This window comes from Phoenix dactylifera, chromosome 2 (genome assembly GCF_009389715.1).
Source record: "Phoenix dactylifera cultivar Barhee BC4 chromosome 2, palm_55x_up_171113_PBpolish2nd_filt_p, whole genome shotgun sequence".
Lineage (NCBI taxonomy): Eukaryota > Viridiplantae > Streptophyta > Magnoliopsida > Arecales > Arecaceae > Phoenix > Phoenix dactylifera.
In genome coordinates this window covers 3987869-4006085 of record NC_052393.1, presented here as the reverse complement: position 1 = coordinate 4006085, position 18217 = coordinate 3987869, and the positions used below count along the sequence as shown (strand labels likewise).

At 35.4% G+C, this 18217-nt stretch overlaps 1 protein-coding gene across 3 annotated transcripts; it reads right to left on the bottom strand.

Moving 5' to 3' along the window:
• Positions 1-8355: 8355 nt before the first annotated feature.
• Positions 8356-15166, bottom strand: LOC103706175 (synaptotagmin-2-like). Of its 3 annotated transcripts, XR_003385505.2 has the most exons (13): positions 14770-15166; positions 14154-14252; positions 14007-14057; positions 13782-13905; positions 13554-13672; positions 13293-13394; positions 13105-13179; positions 12338-12414; positions 12005-12251; positions 11566-11919; positions 11318-11446; positions 8839-8918; positions 8686-8736 (listed from the first exon to the last, which is right to left on the bottom strand). XR_003385505.2 is itself a non-coding variant. In XM_008790213.4 (12 exons), the coding sequence occupies exons 1-12, from the start codon at positions 14878-14880 to the stop codon at positions 8608-8610; spliced, it is 1617 nt and encodes a 538-aa protein (XP_008788435.2). In that variant the 5' UTR covers positions 14881-15130; the 3' UTR covers positions 8356-8607. The 3 variants fall into 3 exon arrangements, 2 of the variants coding, with proteins under 2 accessions (XP_008788435.2, XP_017698036.2); XM_008790213.4 differs by lacking the exon at positions 8839-8918 and having other exon boundaries at positions 8356-8736; positions 14770-15130; XM_017842547.3 differs by lacking the exons at positions 8839-8918; positions 13293-13394 and having other exon boundaries at positions 8356-8736; positions 14770-15132.
• Positions 15167-18217: the final 3051 nt, after the last annotated feature.

The window sequence follows — 18217 nt, the reverse complement described above, 5'->3', positions numbered from 1 at the left end:
TCATGACCTCCTTTAGTTCTACACCTTTGAGAAAATTAGATGCTCTCCAACAACAGCCAAAATTCATGGCGTCTAAGGCAGATCTCTTTGATACTTTCTACCTACCTTAAATTAGTCCTATTCATTTGCTCTAATATAGTGTTGATAAAACATTCCTTTCCCCTCCTCTAAGATTGTCGCTCTTCTCACTGATATCATATTTGCTAAGAATAGTTTCACTTCTATCTGATCTCTTCCTTTTGTTAATCAGGGCTCGGTGAAGCTAGGATCAGAAAGGGTTGCTGCTCTTGGAACTCCACCAAGAGCTCGGGCAGGAGGGAACACCACAGATTGTGTTGCTGATCGCAACCAACTAGCACAATTGTACAATTCCAAGCTAAAAAAGGAGTTGCGAAATTGCCCTAATTAAGTCCACTTTTGCTAAGACAAAAGGTAATGACACCTTTGCTGTCTTCACCCTTCTTCCAACCATTTTTTTTCACTTCTTCAACCTGAAATGCAATTTTTTTAAGAAAATAACATATATAATTTTTAGTTCAATAAAAAAAATAAAGATGCAATGTCATACTACTAAGAAATAAGCAGCAGACAGTTTAACAAAATAGCATTCGTGTTACCATCACGATCTCATTAGCCTGCCGATGCAGGTCGCTTTTTTCTTGATGTTTCAGGGGGTGAAAAAAAAAATTCAAAAAATTGGCCAAGATCCACAAAAGCAAGCAGCCTTAAACCATATGTTTGGGACTCGTTATTCTAAGCTAGGAGGTGGGAGCATTCATGTGAATTAGTGTTGTTTACAATACAACAGAAAATTGTACTAAGCCAGTGGCTTGGTAGCATATAATGTTGAAACCGAAAATAAAAAAATAATGAGCATTCAATTGAAACAAGCTAAGATTAGTTGAACAGTAAAATTAGCTGTCCATAAGTCATGTGAAACATGCTCAAAATTACTAAATTGCTTGAATTACTCTCAAACCATAAAAATGATATATACCCTTAAAAAACAATCTGTTATAACAATTTATTTTAAAAAAAAATTGCTTGACTTAGTGAATACAAGCATAAGCCTGAAAGGAGATATATCCAAAAGGGTCCAAGCAAAATAAGATACTTCAGAATGACTCCTAATAAGTTTTCTGCATATATTTTAATTCGTTTATCTTCAAAAAAAATTATACTCCTAATTGACCATTTTGGGCTTTTTAACAGAAACTAGAATTGAAGTCACCAAAAGTTTGAAACCACCAAATCTTCTCAGAAATAAAACTGCCAAATCTGCCAAAACTAGAACTTATTTGATCCACTGAAACCAAGATTGAGATTCCCAATCGTGGAGTCCCCAATTTCCTTAACATCCCACCTTTTAAGTCCACCGGTAAGCCATCACCATTCACTTGTAGTTTCTCTTATTGAAGTTACATTTGAAAACAAGATAAAAAAATAATAAATTAGGGGATGGAAAATTCTGTTTGTGGTCCTAAGTGACTACATAAAGGTAAAACAGATGAAGAGCAAAAGCAAAAAAAATGTGCATGCTTACTGTCAAGTAATTGGTTAAAAGAAACAAGCATGCTCTTTACATACAAAATCATTGCAAGCTTTGGCAAGGAGCGGGATGTATGTTTGTCGACCCAAAGTTCTACCCCATCTATGCATGTAAAACCTGATTCAAATTCTCCTTCTCAGCAAATAACAAGAAATTTCAAAACACAGCTAAGCATGTTTTATAAAGATTGCTCCTAACACCAACAACTGGTGAACAGTGATGCAAAAAACCAGCTCCAAATTTTTGGGGCCTGGCATGATGGTTATGTTTATGGTTGAATGTAATATGATGAGTTTATTCTAATTTTCTTAAGATGCAAAACGAATATTTCTCTATGTTAAGCAGCAGCAGATATGTAGAATTCTTCCTAAAGAATTACCAACCATTAGTTATCACTCTAGGCACGAAAAATAAACCAGATCTCAATGCATAGAAGAGAAAAGTGCACTCAGTTCCAGATTCAGAAATTTAAAAGTTTAAATGAAAACATACCTCGTGCTATCCTATATTCATGGAGGCGTTCGCAAAAAATCTTCCAAAAGCAAATCAAATTTAGCCTTTAACAAAGCAACAGATACAAAAGCTTCAGATTAATGCAAGCAAATAGAGTAGAAAATGAAACCAATGTATACAAAAATATAATCCAAGAATTAAGAAAATATGAAATATTTAATTACAAATGATGCACAAAAATGGCCTGTAGAATATCAACCTCCGAAAGGATACAATTACTTTCTCATGATTAGTTGGCAATTAAGAATGACCAACATATTTCTACTTTATTATTACCACTTTAGTGCCAATCAAATAATTTAGCTGCCACTAAATCACAAACCTTCAGTATCAGTTTATGTGATTTAATTACATATAGTGCAAAGTGATGCAGAGATCAGCTAATATTAGAGAATTTTGTTTCTCTTGCTTGGAAAGTTATTATATTTTTTCTCACTTATTTGTCTTTTTATGTCGGGGACACTTGTGGATGTTGATTAAATACAAATCTAGAGGGAGAGCATGGGATCTTGAAACACTCTCACATCAACCAAGATAGGAAATTTGGGTACAGGTTCATCATTTGGTACCATACGAGTTTAAGGTGGAATGATCATCAGATGCAATTCATTAAAGTAGACTTATGGACCATTATATCAAAATTATTTTTCCATCATTGGGGGCTTAAAGTATAAGTGCTCAAATTGAACCCTAGTTATCTCTTTTCTCTTCCTAACAAAAGATCCATCAGCCAGCACCTCCCTAGGACTTAAAATTGTATTACATAACCATAAATAATGAGAATCTTGATGCTGTAGCAACTAATTTTTTGTCTTCTAGATTTTAGATCATTTCTCTCTCTAGTTGTGTATAGTTTTAAGGCTATGATTAGAGTACATTTTTTTAAAAAAAAAAATTAATAATATGGAACATTAGTACAATTCATATTTGATTCAATTTTAGAAGTCTATATCGGTATTAAGTTAAAACCTACACTTCATGACCGTAATCTAAAATCTGACTCCATTCTCATATGATTACACATGCTGTAGGAAAGTCCAACAAGACACAGTTTCTTAATTGTTGAATTTACCAGAAGAATTCATTTGACAGTTTATGAAGAACATAACAACTCATGATAAGATAGAAAATATTTGTTTTCTTTAATAGTTAATTTGTTCATACGTGGTAATGAATTTGTTTATCTGAGTTAATGATTCAAATTGCTTTAACATCAAGTCTTCTGTAAAATCCTGCAAAAGCCATAGCTTAGAGTGCTTTAAAGTTTTAAATCTTCCAAAATATCCTGCAAAAGTTCTGGCTCAGAGTGCTTTAAATGTTTGGTCTTCCACAAAATCCTGCAAAAGCATTATTTATGCATTATAAGGTAATCCAAATTATTAAATAAACATTTTTCCCTAATTTTTTTCCCCCTGTTTTCGTGGTGAACTTCCTCAAGCTTGTTGGGTTGAATGGTATGGCTCTATCAAGGCCTTATGCTATGCTTCATACTTGTTTGAGAGAACATATCTGAGACTCCTCTGTTGTTCTAGTAATATTTTTGTTATTTTTTAGAAAAAAAGTCCTTACCTACTTAAGATAGATGAGATAATTGATGACAACGGCCATCAGCAAATTTCAGAGACAGAGCATCACAGAGAGCAGGAAACACAATTATACATTGAAACACAATAATGATGCCACCTAGAAAGATTTTCTTTCTTGAATCTATTACAACAGAAATGGCTAATGTTTTCTCAGTCTGTTCATTTTGATTGAATCAACACATAAGCAATCATTAAAAACCTTGATATTCATAGGGAACTTTTTATGCTTAAACTAAAATTTTTTGAGCACATAACCTCGTAGATCATCATTCTACAACAGGCTCTCATACCTTGTGCATAAGAGTTTGCAGGTTTTAAGCTCCTGTGGCACATTACACAGACTGCCGTTCAAAACAGACAACTACGTTCAACAGTATTTCTATGGCAATCCTATTACATCTGTGAACCACTTTAATGCCCTAATGGTCTTTCTTTAATGAACACAGGATATGCTAAGTTCATGAATTCATTCATCAAGCGCTGAAGTCGTTCACCTCATTTGACGTTCTCACAACACCAATATCCTATTTCCAGCTTCCTATTATCCACTCCAGATTGTCAGCTATTTTTCAGAGTCTGAGACAGAGACAAGATCTCAAACTCTCCAAAGAAAATTCTCCAATGCTCCATACAGTCCATCATCAGTGTGAGAAAATAACGTCCACCTCGAAAGCATTCTTTTCGGTTTATATGTCACACATTGTGCTCAATCCTAACAGATTTCCATCTCTATCTTCCTCCTCTTAAAATATCGCGAAGAAATTTACTAAAGAAAGAATCCCCTAACCATTCACAAAAAAGAGAAAAGCATTTTAAAAAAAAATAAGTCAAGATTTTATTTCTAAAAGAAAGAGTACGGACAACGGCAATGGATATTGGTTACTAAACCCTCCCAAGAAGACTCTTTTACGTTCAAAAAATCCAAACTTTGGGTAAAGAAACGAGCAGATATAGAAAGAAGAGTGGTTTAAAGATCCAGAAATCTCTTACTACCTCTAGTTCTTGAGATTCCTTGCTCAAGACGCGATCTTTCTTGGAATTCCCACCTCGAGGCCTCTATCCATGGCGTCCAGTCGCCGAGCCGCCTCGCCCCTCGCCCTCCTCCTCCGAGGAGGAGAGCACCGCCACGGGCTTCCGCTTCCCCATCGAAGGAGAAACCCGCTATTCTCCTCAGGGATCGATCGGAGCTGCCGCTTCTCGGCGAGGCGAGAACGGTGCGGCGCATTCCGGGGACAGAATCGAAGGCATCGATCTCTTCTTGGCGAGGGCGGTGCCCCCCAGGGTGGCTTCGGAGGGAAAGAACCGGACCGAGGCAGATATTTGTGGCTGAAGTGAGGGTATTTAAGTAATTCTAGTGTTTGCTTTAAAAGTCGAGACTGCCATACCATTAGTGCGTGCCGGATGCCCATGGAAGATGCATGTATCACAGCTTGTTCCCATACCTTAACCCGCTCGAGTCAAAGGGAGATTTAAATTTTTGGATTTCTTATGTGTATATCTTTCCAAATATTTAAATTTAAATAAGTTTTTATGAAATTTAATATTTGCATATATATCCATATAAAATAAGTTTTCTGTATTGATATTTTTTTTGCATATATACTTATTAAGTTTAAAATTTAAATAACTGAAATATTTTGGATGGATAAACGTGCAAAAAAAAATAAATATGCATACAAATAGTAAGTTTATAAGAGTATCAATGCAAAGAATTTTTTGTAAAAAAATATATTGTTTGTAAAAAGGTTTAATTTAATTCTTTTTTCCATGGTAAGATTCTCTTCAAACATAAAATAAAAGTCAAGCATTAAATAGCTATATTGCATATATACTTATTAAGTTTAAAATTTAAATAACTGAAATATTTTGGATGGATAAACGTGCAAAAAAAAATAAATATACATACAAATAGTAATTTTATAAGAGTATCAATGCAAAGAATTTTTTGTAAAAAAATATATTGTTTGTAAAAAGGTTTAATTTAATTCTTTTTTCCATGGTAAGATTCTCTTCAAACATAAAATAAAAGTCAAGCATTAAATAGCTATAGAAACTAAGTGAGATTTTCATAGAAGGTATTTATGCAAAAATAGAGTTTGATAAACATATAATATCTTTTAGAGGATATTTATATAAATTTGAATATTTAGGTGGGTATTCATGCAAAAAAAATTAATAGAAAAGGATGCTTTAAACAGAGTAGAAAGCAGTTCATCAGAAAATTTTTGAAGTATAATTTATTTGTGCTGAGGCGCAAAATTATTTGAAATTGAACACAATTTAGCTGACTTTCTTATCCAAAAAGTTTCCAACAACCTTTTAAGTTAAGTCTAATTGATATGTCTGTAAATCACTTATTTCTTTTCATTGATAGAATTAACTTATGTCTTCTATACAAATTGAATTGCTTCATCTGCTCGAACGCAGTATAAATCTGTCTCATGGTAGAGCTTGAAGCTATCATCTTTTTTTGCCCCTCTTTGTTCTATCAAGAGTTACTTATAAAGAATATTGAACTCGATATCATGAGTCACCTAATAGCATAAGAAGAATATCACTTTGAAACAAGTTACAGCAACCAGACTTACAATATCAAGATTCTTATGCTCCTCTTTAAGGTCTTTCTTTCAATGTCATGTAATCTTGTTGTCATTAGCAATAAATACAAGATCCCGATGAACAAAATCTATGATTAAGCCAATAGGGTCATGGCCACCAGAAGTAGTCAAGAAGTAGAGCTGTCATGGCCACAGTTTTCAGTTTGACAAATCCTTCTATAAATCATCTTTGTAAATATGTATAGTGTTTTCTAAACCACCATTTGAGTAGTCTGGTTTTTGCTTGGTGATCGAAAATAATCCAACTTCGGAAAGTAGTCACTTGCATGTAAGTCAGCTGATATGAATTCCCAAGGACAGCCTTGATTATAAGGGATGTGCTGAATTTTTTCTAATTTCCTCCAGCAATGCCAGCATCGATCCCAGCTGGTAATAATCAAGGCTTCTAAGAGAGCAAATTTCTCTTATTGTCTCCAGCTCATTTTAAAGCCACAGCAGATAACCTCCTAGATCATCTCTAAGCCAATAAATTGATCATAGTTTTTTTTTTTTTTTTTTTTGAGAAACAATAAGTTGATCCACTTTGCTTAGAATCTTATAATCTACCATTATCTTTTTGTTTTTAATAATTTAAACTGCTAGCTAGGTCAAGGTCCAATCCAAACTCAAAATAATTTTAGAATTTTTTGCATGAATACTCTCCTAAACATTCAAATTTATGTGAATATCCTCTCAAAATTAATATTTACATGTATACCTTCATCGAATTTTATTTTTATATAAATAGTCTTCATTTAACAATATTGCTAACATCGTTAAAAAGTATAAATATTTAAATTAAAAAATTAATAATAATATAAAATTATTTTTTTATTTTTGGAAGTTGGTAATATATTAATGGGTCTTTCTAGAATATTTTTTTTAATATAGCGGTAATTCACATTAGATGCGCATGAATATTTTTGGAAGTTTATTAAATTTTTTCTGTTCAACTGCTGCTTATATATGAATTGCAGTCTCAATCGGGCCGCCCACAAGAATCTCACTTGGTTCACATAGTTGTTCTCTATTTAATGCTTACGATGAGAATTTAGCCATGGAGAAAAGAATTAGATCAGAATTTTTTAGGCTATATATATATATATATATATATATTCGAGAGAAATTTTTTGCATGAATATCTTTATCAATATTTAAATTTACGTAAATACCGTCACCAAATTACTATTTTTATGTATAACCTTCTTTTTTTTTTAAGTTTACCCCTCAAAAATACTTCAGTTATTTCAATTTTAAACTTATAGCATTAGATGGAATAGATACATATGCGAGAAAGAGAGAGAGAAGGATATTCATGCTAAAACTATGTTATATATGGGTATGCATGCAAATATCAAATTTGAGAGAATATTCGAGCAATTTTAAATATTTAGAAAGGTATATACGTAAAAAATCCTCCTATTAGAAATTATTTTCTATTTCTCAACAACTATCTATAGCCTAACAACTTGTTCAAACACCATATTTATACTTGGGTTTTCATTCTGCTTTGGCAGCATCCCGTATGGTGTTTTTCACCTGGAGCCCCTCCCTCCCCCCTCCGGAGTTTCCTCAAGATCAATTTCGACGGATCTCTCTCGGACGGAGGTACAAGCGGAGGTACGAATTTTATTATTCAGAACCCATCTATCAGGGTCATGGCTGCAGGGGCAATCAACTCTTCGACATATCGGTTCCGAGTGCGGAGCTATGGACCGTTTGGGCAGACCTTTGTCACATTCAGTGTGTTTTATGGGCTAGTTCTATCGTCCTGGAGGAAGACTCGGCTACTATCATAAGTTGGATCCGGAGGGGCCTAAAGAGTAATAGTTGTGTCCACCCTTTGCTCTAAGATATCTGGGCAATGGTGAGAGATGGAAGAACCTTTCAAGCCAAGCGTGTTCTATGAAACTAATGGGGTTGTAAATTGGATAGCTACTAATGTAACCAATCACTTCGGTAGTACCTTGTGAACTGGTGATGGGAAGTTGTCCCTGACACTTCGAAGTATTTTATTTTTTAATTTTATTGGGTACATCCGTACTCGTCTGGTATGCTCCACCCGTCTTAGCAAAAAAAAAAAAAAGCACCATATTTATAATCCTTCAGATGGCAAGTATCATTTATGCAAAAATAAAGAACCCACCAGAAGAAGAATCACGAAAATCTTCGACACCAGCACCTTGCCTTTAAGGAAAAAAGAAAACGACAAGGAAACAACGAAAACAGTTTGAAAAATATACAGGGATTCACCTTCCAATTATTGTAGCATGCAATACATGACAAACTGGGGAAAAAACATAAAAATGCCCCTTTTTCGGAAAATAGTAATTCCTTGCTTGCCTTGCTTAACTAGGAAGCTCTAAGAAGTTCTCCACTGCAACTCAATTTGAATACGGCCATTTTTGGAGTCTATTAGATGATACTTTTCATTGATTCGTTTGTTGCTTACAACATCTGCAAGGCTGATGATGACATACCCTAGAACTTCCTGCATGCAAAAGAAAACATATGAATGTAAAAGTTTGCAAGTACCAAGTAGCATAATTTTAAATCATATTTTAACCATAGCAAGCAAGCATAATCCAGCAACCTGAGGTTTGCAAGGAGTCGTAAGTCATGCAATGTATGTTGTAACAGCTCATTATAATAGTGTTACAAGAAAAGGCTTCTCTGCAAGGTTAAGAAGAATCGATTACTCGGGAAACAAATGTTGTTATTTACACGCATAAAAAGTCCATACTTCATCTGCTCATTTTGAATGGATGGTACATTTGCAACATCACAAATCCATGGATTTTACAGATTATGATTGACATTTTGAACCAAGGATACAAGTGATGTTGAGTGAAAATTGTCTTATTTGTAAAACATCAAATTACTAGATGAACAAGCTATATCATTATGATATACATATGTAGATAATCAATTAAGTCAATCATGGTGACTTCACTAACAGATATAACCATCATTATTATTCTTTGTGATACATCCTCATAAAAGGATATTTCAAATATTTTTAATACAATTTAGTCTTCAAATAATTACAGGTGGCATTTACAACTAATTTGCAGCATGCATGGACGCATACGAAATCTCCTGTCATGAACTGACTAAGTATGAGACCACTGTGTACTGTTGTTACAATAACGACCTTATGTAGGTCAGTGGCTTAAACATTAAATTTCATGTTCCTAGTACAGGCTATACATAAGTCAATGTCAGCTTCCAGGTTTATTTGTTCGCTTGATGTATTATATGTTTTCATTTATGCTTATCAACACCAATATGCATTTCATAGATGATTTTGGATGTAATGTTTGACTAGATTAGATAAACATGTGGTTTAAATGTTCAACCATATTTTATTTACTTAAACTAGTAGTCTAGATTAAAAATTGACAAGCACATCTACTTGTTTCAATGTCAGTTCATGCCATTATGCAGCACAATATGGTATATTGTTTCTGGAAAAGACCAACACCAGCTGTCTTTGACATTCTTTAAACCTTGGGGCACCCAAGGAATTAATTTGCACATTACGAAATACATAACATATATCTTAAGATTATGCAGGCAACTGAAAAAAGAATACATGTGTTGTTGAATGAGAATTGTTAGTCTAAGTTAGTAGGGTTGGCTGTCAAGATATTCATCATCATTCAGTTATGGAAAAGGCTATGGTAACAGAAGTCCAAATAATCAAGCACTAGATACAAGTATCATATTAGAGAAGGCATAATGTGGCTTTAGTCAATCAAGATCAAGCATCCTAGTGCACAAGGCTCCCATCGCTGCAAGGTTTGGAAAGGGTCGGATGTATACAGTCTTACCCCACATGTGCAGAGATTGTTTCTATATTTCAAACCTGTGACACTCAAGTTAAAATGGAGCAAACTTACCATTGTGCCAGAGTCCGCCCTCTTAGCTATCAAGATAACTCTTATAATTTCTCATCACTAAATTTCGATAGTTTTCAACTTTTAATTACCCCCCCCCCCCCCCCCCCCCACTCTGCCTTAATTCAAATTTTACTTTGTTTCTAACCACTATTATATCAAAATCGAAGTTCGCATCAATAAGATGCATAAAATCAAATTTTTATCTCTTCCTTTATAATTTAAAAACCAAATAGGTAGATTCTGCTAATTATGTAGTATCTGATATTACCTTCTAGGTGCATCTATATACTTCATGATTTTTCCTTCCTGTTGTTTTATACTTGATTTTTCAAAAGCCTCACTGCCCTGCTCTTGCACCTGATTCCACTCCCGCACCATCTTTATGTGGCTAAGAATTAAGTTCTTGATCACCAAAAGAAAATGGCAAACCGGCTTCATCTGTGGTAGACTTATTTTGAATCTTGAAATAAATATTTCCATGGTCATTGAATTTTTAATACACTTAACAACTTTATATAATTGCATCATCTATAGCATATTTGTGATATATGTTTAGTCAACCTCATCCCATTTAAAGGCCACTTCACAAATTTGTCCTGGCTTCCATCCCCATGTTTGAAACTGAGTGATTCAGCAGCTGCTGTCTGAAGACTGGAACACTCACAATCTTGTTAATGCTTGACATTGCTCATCCAGCCTGAGTCAAGATCTACTAGACATGGACCCAACCTGGTCTCAAGATCCAGTCCAGACCCAGGCCTGGATCCTGGACCAGCTTTCTGGGTTGGATGATAGCTTTACCAGGTTAAATTCAGGTTGGTCAAGACTGCCAATACCACCTGCACCCTAGAACTAACTCGTGAGATTAAGGAGCCTAGATACACAAGTATAGATAGCTCATCAGTTGCTTTTGTTCCAAACTACTCTGCGTTAATCACCCAGCTAAATAAAACTTAAGCAATGGCCAACAATGCCATGGTAGAGTCCCTAATATAACAAAGAGATTTCATAGAAAAAGTCTGCCCATGGGAAACAAATAGATATCAATGAGTAATGAGCAGAATGCAATTTCACTGAAGAGTTTTAAAGAAAACAAACCAAATCCATGATAGACTTTAATATAAGAAAGTGATTTGTCTTCGAATGTGAAAATCATATAAGTGCCTGTACCTTGGAGTGTATGCCGATACTCGGTGCCTTACTAAGAACCTCCACATGCATCTTATCATTAGTGGGTGGTTCCTCACACATAAACTGAAACTCCTCCGCCCATCTTGGGTCTCTGTTTTTCTTAATATGCTGCATCCATTAAAGTTCATCCCATGAATAAATAACAAAACCACTGAATGAATTTCAAAGCTTGATAATTAACAGACTTAAGCCAAATATTCTTAAATAATAAATGCAGCTCATGGTACCTTGGTTTTCTTCTCCTCTCCTCTGAAAAGGATCCGCACATAAGGATTTGTGTGGTGCTTTCCCTCGAGATCTTGAGCTTCATGAACGATAACCACAAGCAAGCCACCACCTGCCGGAGTACCCTCAGGGGCTTTTTCGATTACATTCGAATCCTCACCGATATTATTTGCAGAATCCGCTTCCTTAAAAGGTTTATATGTTACTTCTACAACCATCTGTCCACGTGACTTATCATTTTGAGTGTCATTAGGATCCATATTCTTGAGCAAGTCAAGTGTTAAAGATTTTGTCTCATCAGCAGTAAGGTCTCTTAATGGTATAGTGTTCATACCCATTCTTTCATGTTTGCCAACCTGCAGAAAAAAATTACATGATTACAGGAGATTGTAGAAGGATAAAATCAAAGAAAATGAATCATGGCAAAAAGAGAAGGAATGCCTGTTCCCAGTCATAAATACTAAGGTCCAAAACTTGAGATTCTGGATCTCTAATGACCAGCTTGAATTCTTCATTCCATTCAGGATTAAGGTTATTGCGCTTCACAGTTGTTTTCTTTGATGGAAGATTATCACCTGAAAGCTTTAGTTTCACGTATGGGTCTGATTTGCCCAGAAGGTCTTTCTTTTTCAGCTTATACGCACGAACGACAGTCACATGTAGAATTCCAACAGGCTTCTTGAAGGCTCTGAAAGATCCACACTGGAGATACTCAGTAGCAGTTGTCATATCAAAATGGCTTTCGAAAGTCAAAAAATTCATATATGAAATTACTTTGAAGGATCCATAATTGGCACTTGTAGTGCTTTAGGCCATAGATACATATTTGCAACCTGAGTCTTGATAGTCTCCTGCAGATGAACCCATGTGAGAACGTTAGACATTAGAAAGAGAAGCATATATACATATTTCGGAAGGTCAATAAGTTGTAACTATTTGCTTGAATATTTTTCTTACGAACTTTAGTCAAAGAAATCATAAACAGATTCCCAAGATGACATCACTGACATATTATTCTTCTGCACAGCGCATGCTAAGACTAAATAAAACTGGCATTTTAAAGAAGGTAACTCGTTTCTGTAAAGCATCAAAGTCTAAAATACAAAATGGGTCTAGAAATTTGTCATCTAAGGTGACCGTCATAGGAAACAAGTTGCCTCTCAATAAAATAGGATAACATAAAATCCTTTAGTTATTCGCCGAGGAGAAACCTAATTGCAGTTCTCAGTGACAGCATTTTCTCACATACAATATGAAGATATCTTCACCTAAAACAAAAGACTTGTAGCTGCTATCACATTGTATATAGAATTCCAGGTTTCCAACTATGTATATAAACAGGGCAGGCAGTCAGATGTAAAAGAGCTGGTATTCCATTTTACGGTGTAGCTAAATAGAAAGGTATTGCTACCACAATCATGATATTGAGGTTGATTTCAAGATCAACCACCACAAAGTGATAATGTGAGCTCAGATAACCAAAGATTGACCTCAGATTACAATGCAATGCAACGACGATGAAATACGAAAAAGGAAAGCACCTGAACAAATCTGTAAAGACCAGGAATTGCCATAACATCTGCTCCCAGAAGTTTTAGTCCAAAGTCAACATGTGGCTGCCAAAACAAAGAGCATGGATAAAAAATAAATAAACAAATAGAATGAAATGCTGAAACAGTACACAGGAAGATGTCAGAATCATTAAAATTATTCTACCCTTCTCACGCACCTTCTCCATGAGAGACACGAGGATATTAGCAAAACAAGGAAAGCTAGGGACCAGTGGCTTCAATGTAATACGTGGTACAGCAAAAACTTGCAAATCTAACACCTAAAAATCTTAAACAGAAATAAATCAGTATGCTTGTAACTTGCAACTTCAGAAACTTATAGGCACTGACATCTGTTCTTAGTATACAGGTCCTTTATGAAATATTCAAAGTTCAAACACTGAATTTATTTACTCACGAAACATGAGAACAAGTCAAACCTGTATGGTTGCTTTTAGTCCAAATGCCTTGACCACAACAGTGACATTAGGATTTCCAGCCCATTTGAATGATGGTTCCATAATCAATTCCTTCTCATCTGTAGTGTATGCCTTCATTCCTAGCAAAAAAATTAGAAATTTAGTATTTGCGAGAATGTCAGAAAGCCATTTTGTCTTCACATAACTATACAAAGAAGCTGAGATAGGAGACACTGAGAAAATACTGACCATGAAAAGTTGGTGGTAAGGAACCTAAAGTGAGGGTTTCAAATTCAAGGGAGTCAATTTTATACTTTGCAGTATTCTCAGCAATAATTGGCTTTGTGATTTCCTTTGCAGTTTTGCAGATTGCCTGCAGGAGGACACACATAGATGAGCAGTGAATGGAAAAGGCCACCTGTAGACACTCCGCATGATTAAAAGTTTGCAGAAACATTTCAATGATATACACACCTTATCCAGATAAGGCCACATATACTCTAGAAACTTGTTTAGCCAATCAATCTACAAGGAAAAACAAACCAGATAAGTAATTGGTGATTCCAACAATCTGTTGTCCCTGAATATTAGTTCAAGTTTATAGCCATAGCATCTCCATACCCGGTCAAAGTCTGGGTTTTTCACCCAGAGAGGAATCTCAGGAAACATGCGCTCCAAAGTTTTTTGATCTTGTTCGACAAGTGGTGAAATTTTAGGATCCTGACCCAATCATCATTGGAAATGGTAAACATGTCTGGTTTAGCCAACTAATGGAATGAAAATATCGAAGTAATAATGGAATTAAAATAGCAATGAATCTTTTACCAGGGGAAAACAAGGACCAGAACTAGTTTGGACAGCAGTATAAAAACCAAACACCATGCGGTCTGGTAGTGTACTACCGCATCAAGCATTCACCATAAAACATACATCCAAATAAACTTTTGTGTCCTAACTTTAGATCTAACTCAAAGTGGAAACTGTTAAAGAAAAAGCAAGAGAGCAATTCCCCTCATTATAATTATAAAAATCTTTTTTTTCCGTTTTTCTCACTCAGTGTCACTCAATCCCAATCTGCTCATAAGCTTCTCTGCCTTTTAAGATGATTAATTAGATAACAAACAAACAAACAATTATCTCCTAAAAAGCGCAGATTGTATATCACCAAAATCATAAATTAGAGCAAGAAAACAAAAATGTTACTGAAGCCACCCGGAGAGAATGCCAGAAATTATACCTGGACATCGGTGGATTCAAAGTAGATGAAGAGGTAGTACCCAACAACAATCCCGCCCACGAGCCCGAATCCAAATCCAAAGAAGCCCAACACAGAGCTGAAGATACCCATTACTCCTCCTCCCCGCTTTGACACAAAGATTCAACCTTTCTCCTGGAGACTCCACGCTCAGCAGGGCTCTCTTTCTTTCTTTGTTTATTTTCCAAACCTTCTCTCACCCACCCAAATTGTTAGAAGAAGATTAAAAAAAAAGGAGAAAATCCTCCAAAAATCGCTTTCTCATCGGCATCAAGAGAAACGATCCGAAAGTTGAAACAGTTTGAGGATAAGAAATGAGATAACCGAAAAATGTAGGTTTCCGTCAATAGCATTACTAATTGCAGGCCTCCCAAATGGAGCCCACGTTGCCTCTCCTAACCGAAGAAATGAACCGAAAAATTGCAGCCACAGAAACGGGAAGATGGCGAGAGAGACCGTGAGACGGAGTGTCGGCAAAGCCAATGGGGGAGATTTTTGAAAGGGAGAGCAAACAGAGAATTGACACCTATCCTTCTCGCTACAGTTATCACCACACGCCACCTTTTTTACTAGTGGTTTCTAATTTTTTTAATGGTACAAATTGGATTGGTAGCATTTTTTTACGTGACCACAGTTATGTTTGTCTCAAGATAATGACAAGGGGAAGATTCAAATGACAGTTAAGATGCGTATGGAATACATAAATAAAAGAAACGAAGAGTACGAAGAGGAAGAGGGAGGGATCCAACACACAAAAAAAAAAAAAGAGGGAGGGGATCACAAAGGTGGCTTTTTGTTTTTCGCTCTTGTCTATATTATATCATATGAAATCTGCAGCAGATTCGGCAGCTTGATGACTAAATATTCGGTCAAACCTTTTATATTTTGACCTTTTTCCTTTGTTTCTTTTAATAGTAACTTTTTCGGTTTTTCCCTTTGTTTTGAAAGAGTCATTTTCTTGGTTACCGAAAAAAGAGTCTTTTTTACAATATCCTAACTTCTCCCAGCGGATTCGGGTTGTAATTGATGTTTCTTTCGTGAGATCATACTCCACCCGAATCTCAAAGCATTTTGAATTTTTTTCATCCATCTATATACATGGATTTCAAAGCGATGATCCAATGATAAACTCGTGCGAGAGAAGATCAACTTTTCTTTCTTGTGAAAGATAGGTCCTTTGTCTTCTCTAAAAGACGAGTGCAAATCCTCTGCTACCCTGACTGTAGGAAATATTTTTACAATCTATATTCCAAACAAATTTTAATTTACTACAAAATTTTGGACCATGTATAATTAAGCAAGAACATTGCTGTTGAAGGGGAAAGGAAATTGGCGTAGATTCCCTTTAAGCCACGCACCTCAACTATATAAATTTTTAATAATTGTTGTTTTAGATGATTCATTATTTTTGTGGCAGTTTGTTCGCAGGCTGCTGTGGCACTATCTGATTGGAAGCAGCTTAAAGGTGGGTGCAATCTGATCCACTACTTTTTTTTTTTTTTTTCAAGAAACGAGAGGGTGTTGCTTTCTGAAAGATGCTAAGATTATTAATCAGAATAGTATTTGCTCAGAAAAGACCCTGCCATCTGATCGTGATTTGTGAGCAAACTACTTCAAGACAGGGGGACATAATAGCCTCTTGGACCCTTGCTGTGTGATGAAGCATGGGGATGTTTCCTTTCTGTTATCTTTGTAACACTTTCGTGCACTCATCTGGCTCTAGGCCAATGTAAGGTCTTTTTTTTTTCTTTTTAATAAAAGCTGGGGAGAGTCCTATGTCATAATTCGTCATTGATTAATAAAAAAATGTGCCACATGAGTTTATTAACTAGGACCACTCCTCCTAGCAAATTAAAGATTTTAAGTTATGAGTCCATGACAAATGATATCAGAGCTGAGTCTATTGTAATCTTCATTAGTTGTGCAGTCTCCTCGTTAAGGGATATCACGGCCGAGTAGAACCCGGACTATAGGATTGCCCTCCTTTTTCAAGTAGGAGTCAATCATGAGGAGAATGTCACGAGAATGGATAAGAAAGATTGTCATAGTTTCATATTGACTAATAAAAAAGATGTCGTATGGGTTAATTAGCCTGGATAAGAAAGGTTAGTCATTCTAATTGGCTTGCAAATAGCTACAAGCCCTACATGAAAGGCTCTTTGATTGAACAAAAGATCAGTTTTATAAATCCTACTTCACCTATTGTCTTTACTCAATTTTGTGCTTAATGCTTTTTTCTTCTTGGCATTTTGAATCCTGATGCAATCATCTCATACATCTAAAATTTTGTGTATGGCCTGCTATTTTTAGGAGCCCTTAGATGTATATGGAGGAGTCCTACATCGGCTATGCACTGGGTATATCTTGGATACTTATACAGGATCAAAGAACCTAAGTAATATATCTTGGGTGAGATTTTAGGTTGTTATAAATGGTATCAGAGCAAATCTGACCCATAGCCTATGTAGACTAGAGGACACATACCCATTAGGGCTAACCAAACGTGGTATTTGTAATTAGATTTGAATGGATTTAAATTTTTGGCCTGGCGAGAATGCTAGGGCACACTATATGAATAAATGTGAAAGGTGACGGAATATTGCCGACGCTAGAAAGAAGTGTTGGTAAAAGATAAAGTGGGCAAAAGTTTACCAACGCTGGATAGAAGCATTATCTTGTTATTAGTTTCCGACGACACTTCTTAGCGTCGGCAAGTTAAAACTACTTTTCCCATGCTTTTTGTAAGCGTTGTAAAATTATGACGCTTTAAGGCATCGTTGGAAGCCAATAAATACCAAAGCCCTAGCTCAGGTTGGGGAGTCATCATTTTTTATGGCAGAGCATGTCGGAGAGTCATCATCATCTAGTGAGACCAATCACGTCAAAACTCAGGTATTTGCCAAATTAATGGGACCGGAGCATTATGATTGAGTGAGAGGTTATGGCGTTGGAGTTACCCCAACTCAGTTATCTGCATTGAGCAGATATACCCAAGATACTAGACATAATAGTAGCAATGCAGAGGTTCGTAGGCTAGAGACACAGATGGAGGAGATGAGGCAAAGCTATAAGACGGAGATACAATCTTTGAAGACTCAACTTGACCAAATTGTATCTTTGATGCATAGATTTGTCCTTCCTCGAGTAAATAACTACATCTATTTGAATATTTTACATAATTATCATTTATTTTTGTATGAGCTTAATAATTTATAATACTATATAATTTTCGTATTCTTAACTTCTAAAGTTTCTATCTTTTTTCTTATAGGCTCCTGATACTTTCAGTACTTGTAGAGATGATGATGTTGTCATCGACCCTTGATAGCTCTTAGACTATTTTTTTAGAAGTTTTATGTGTATATTTTTTATGTTTTCTGGAGCATATTGAGTCATAAATTGACTTTCAAACAAGTTTGACAAAGTAAAT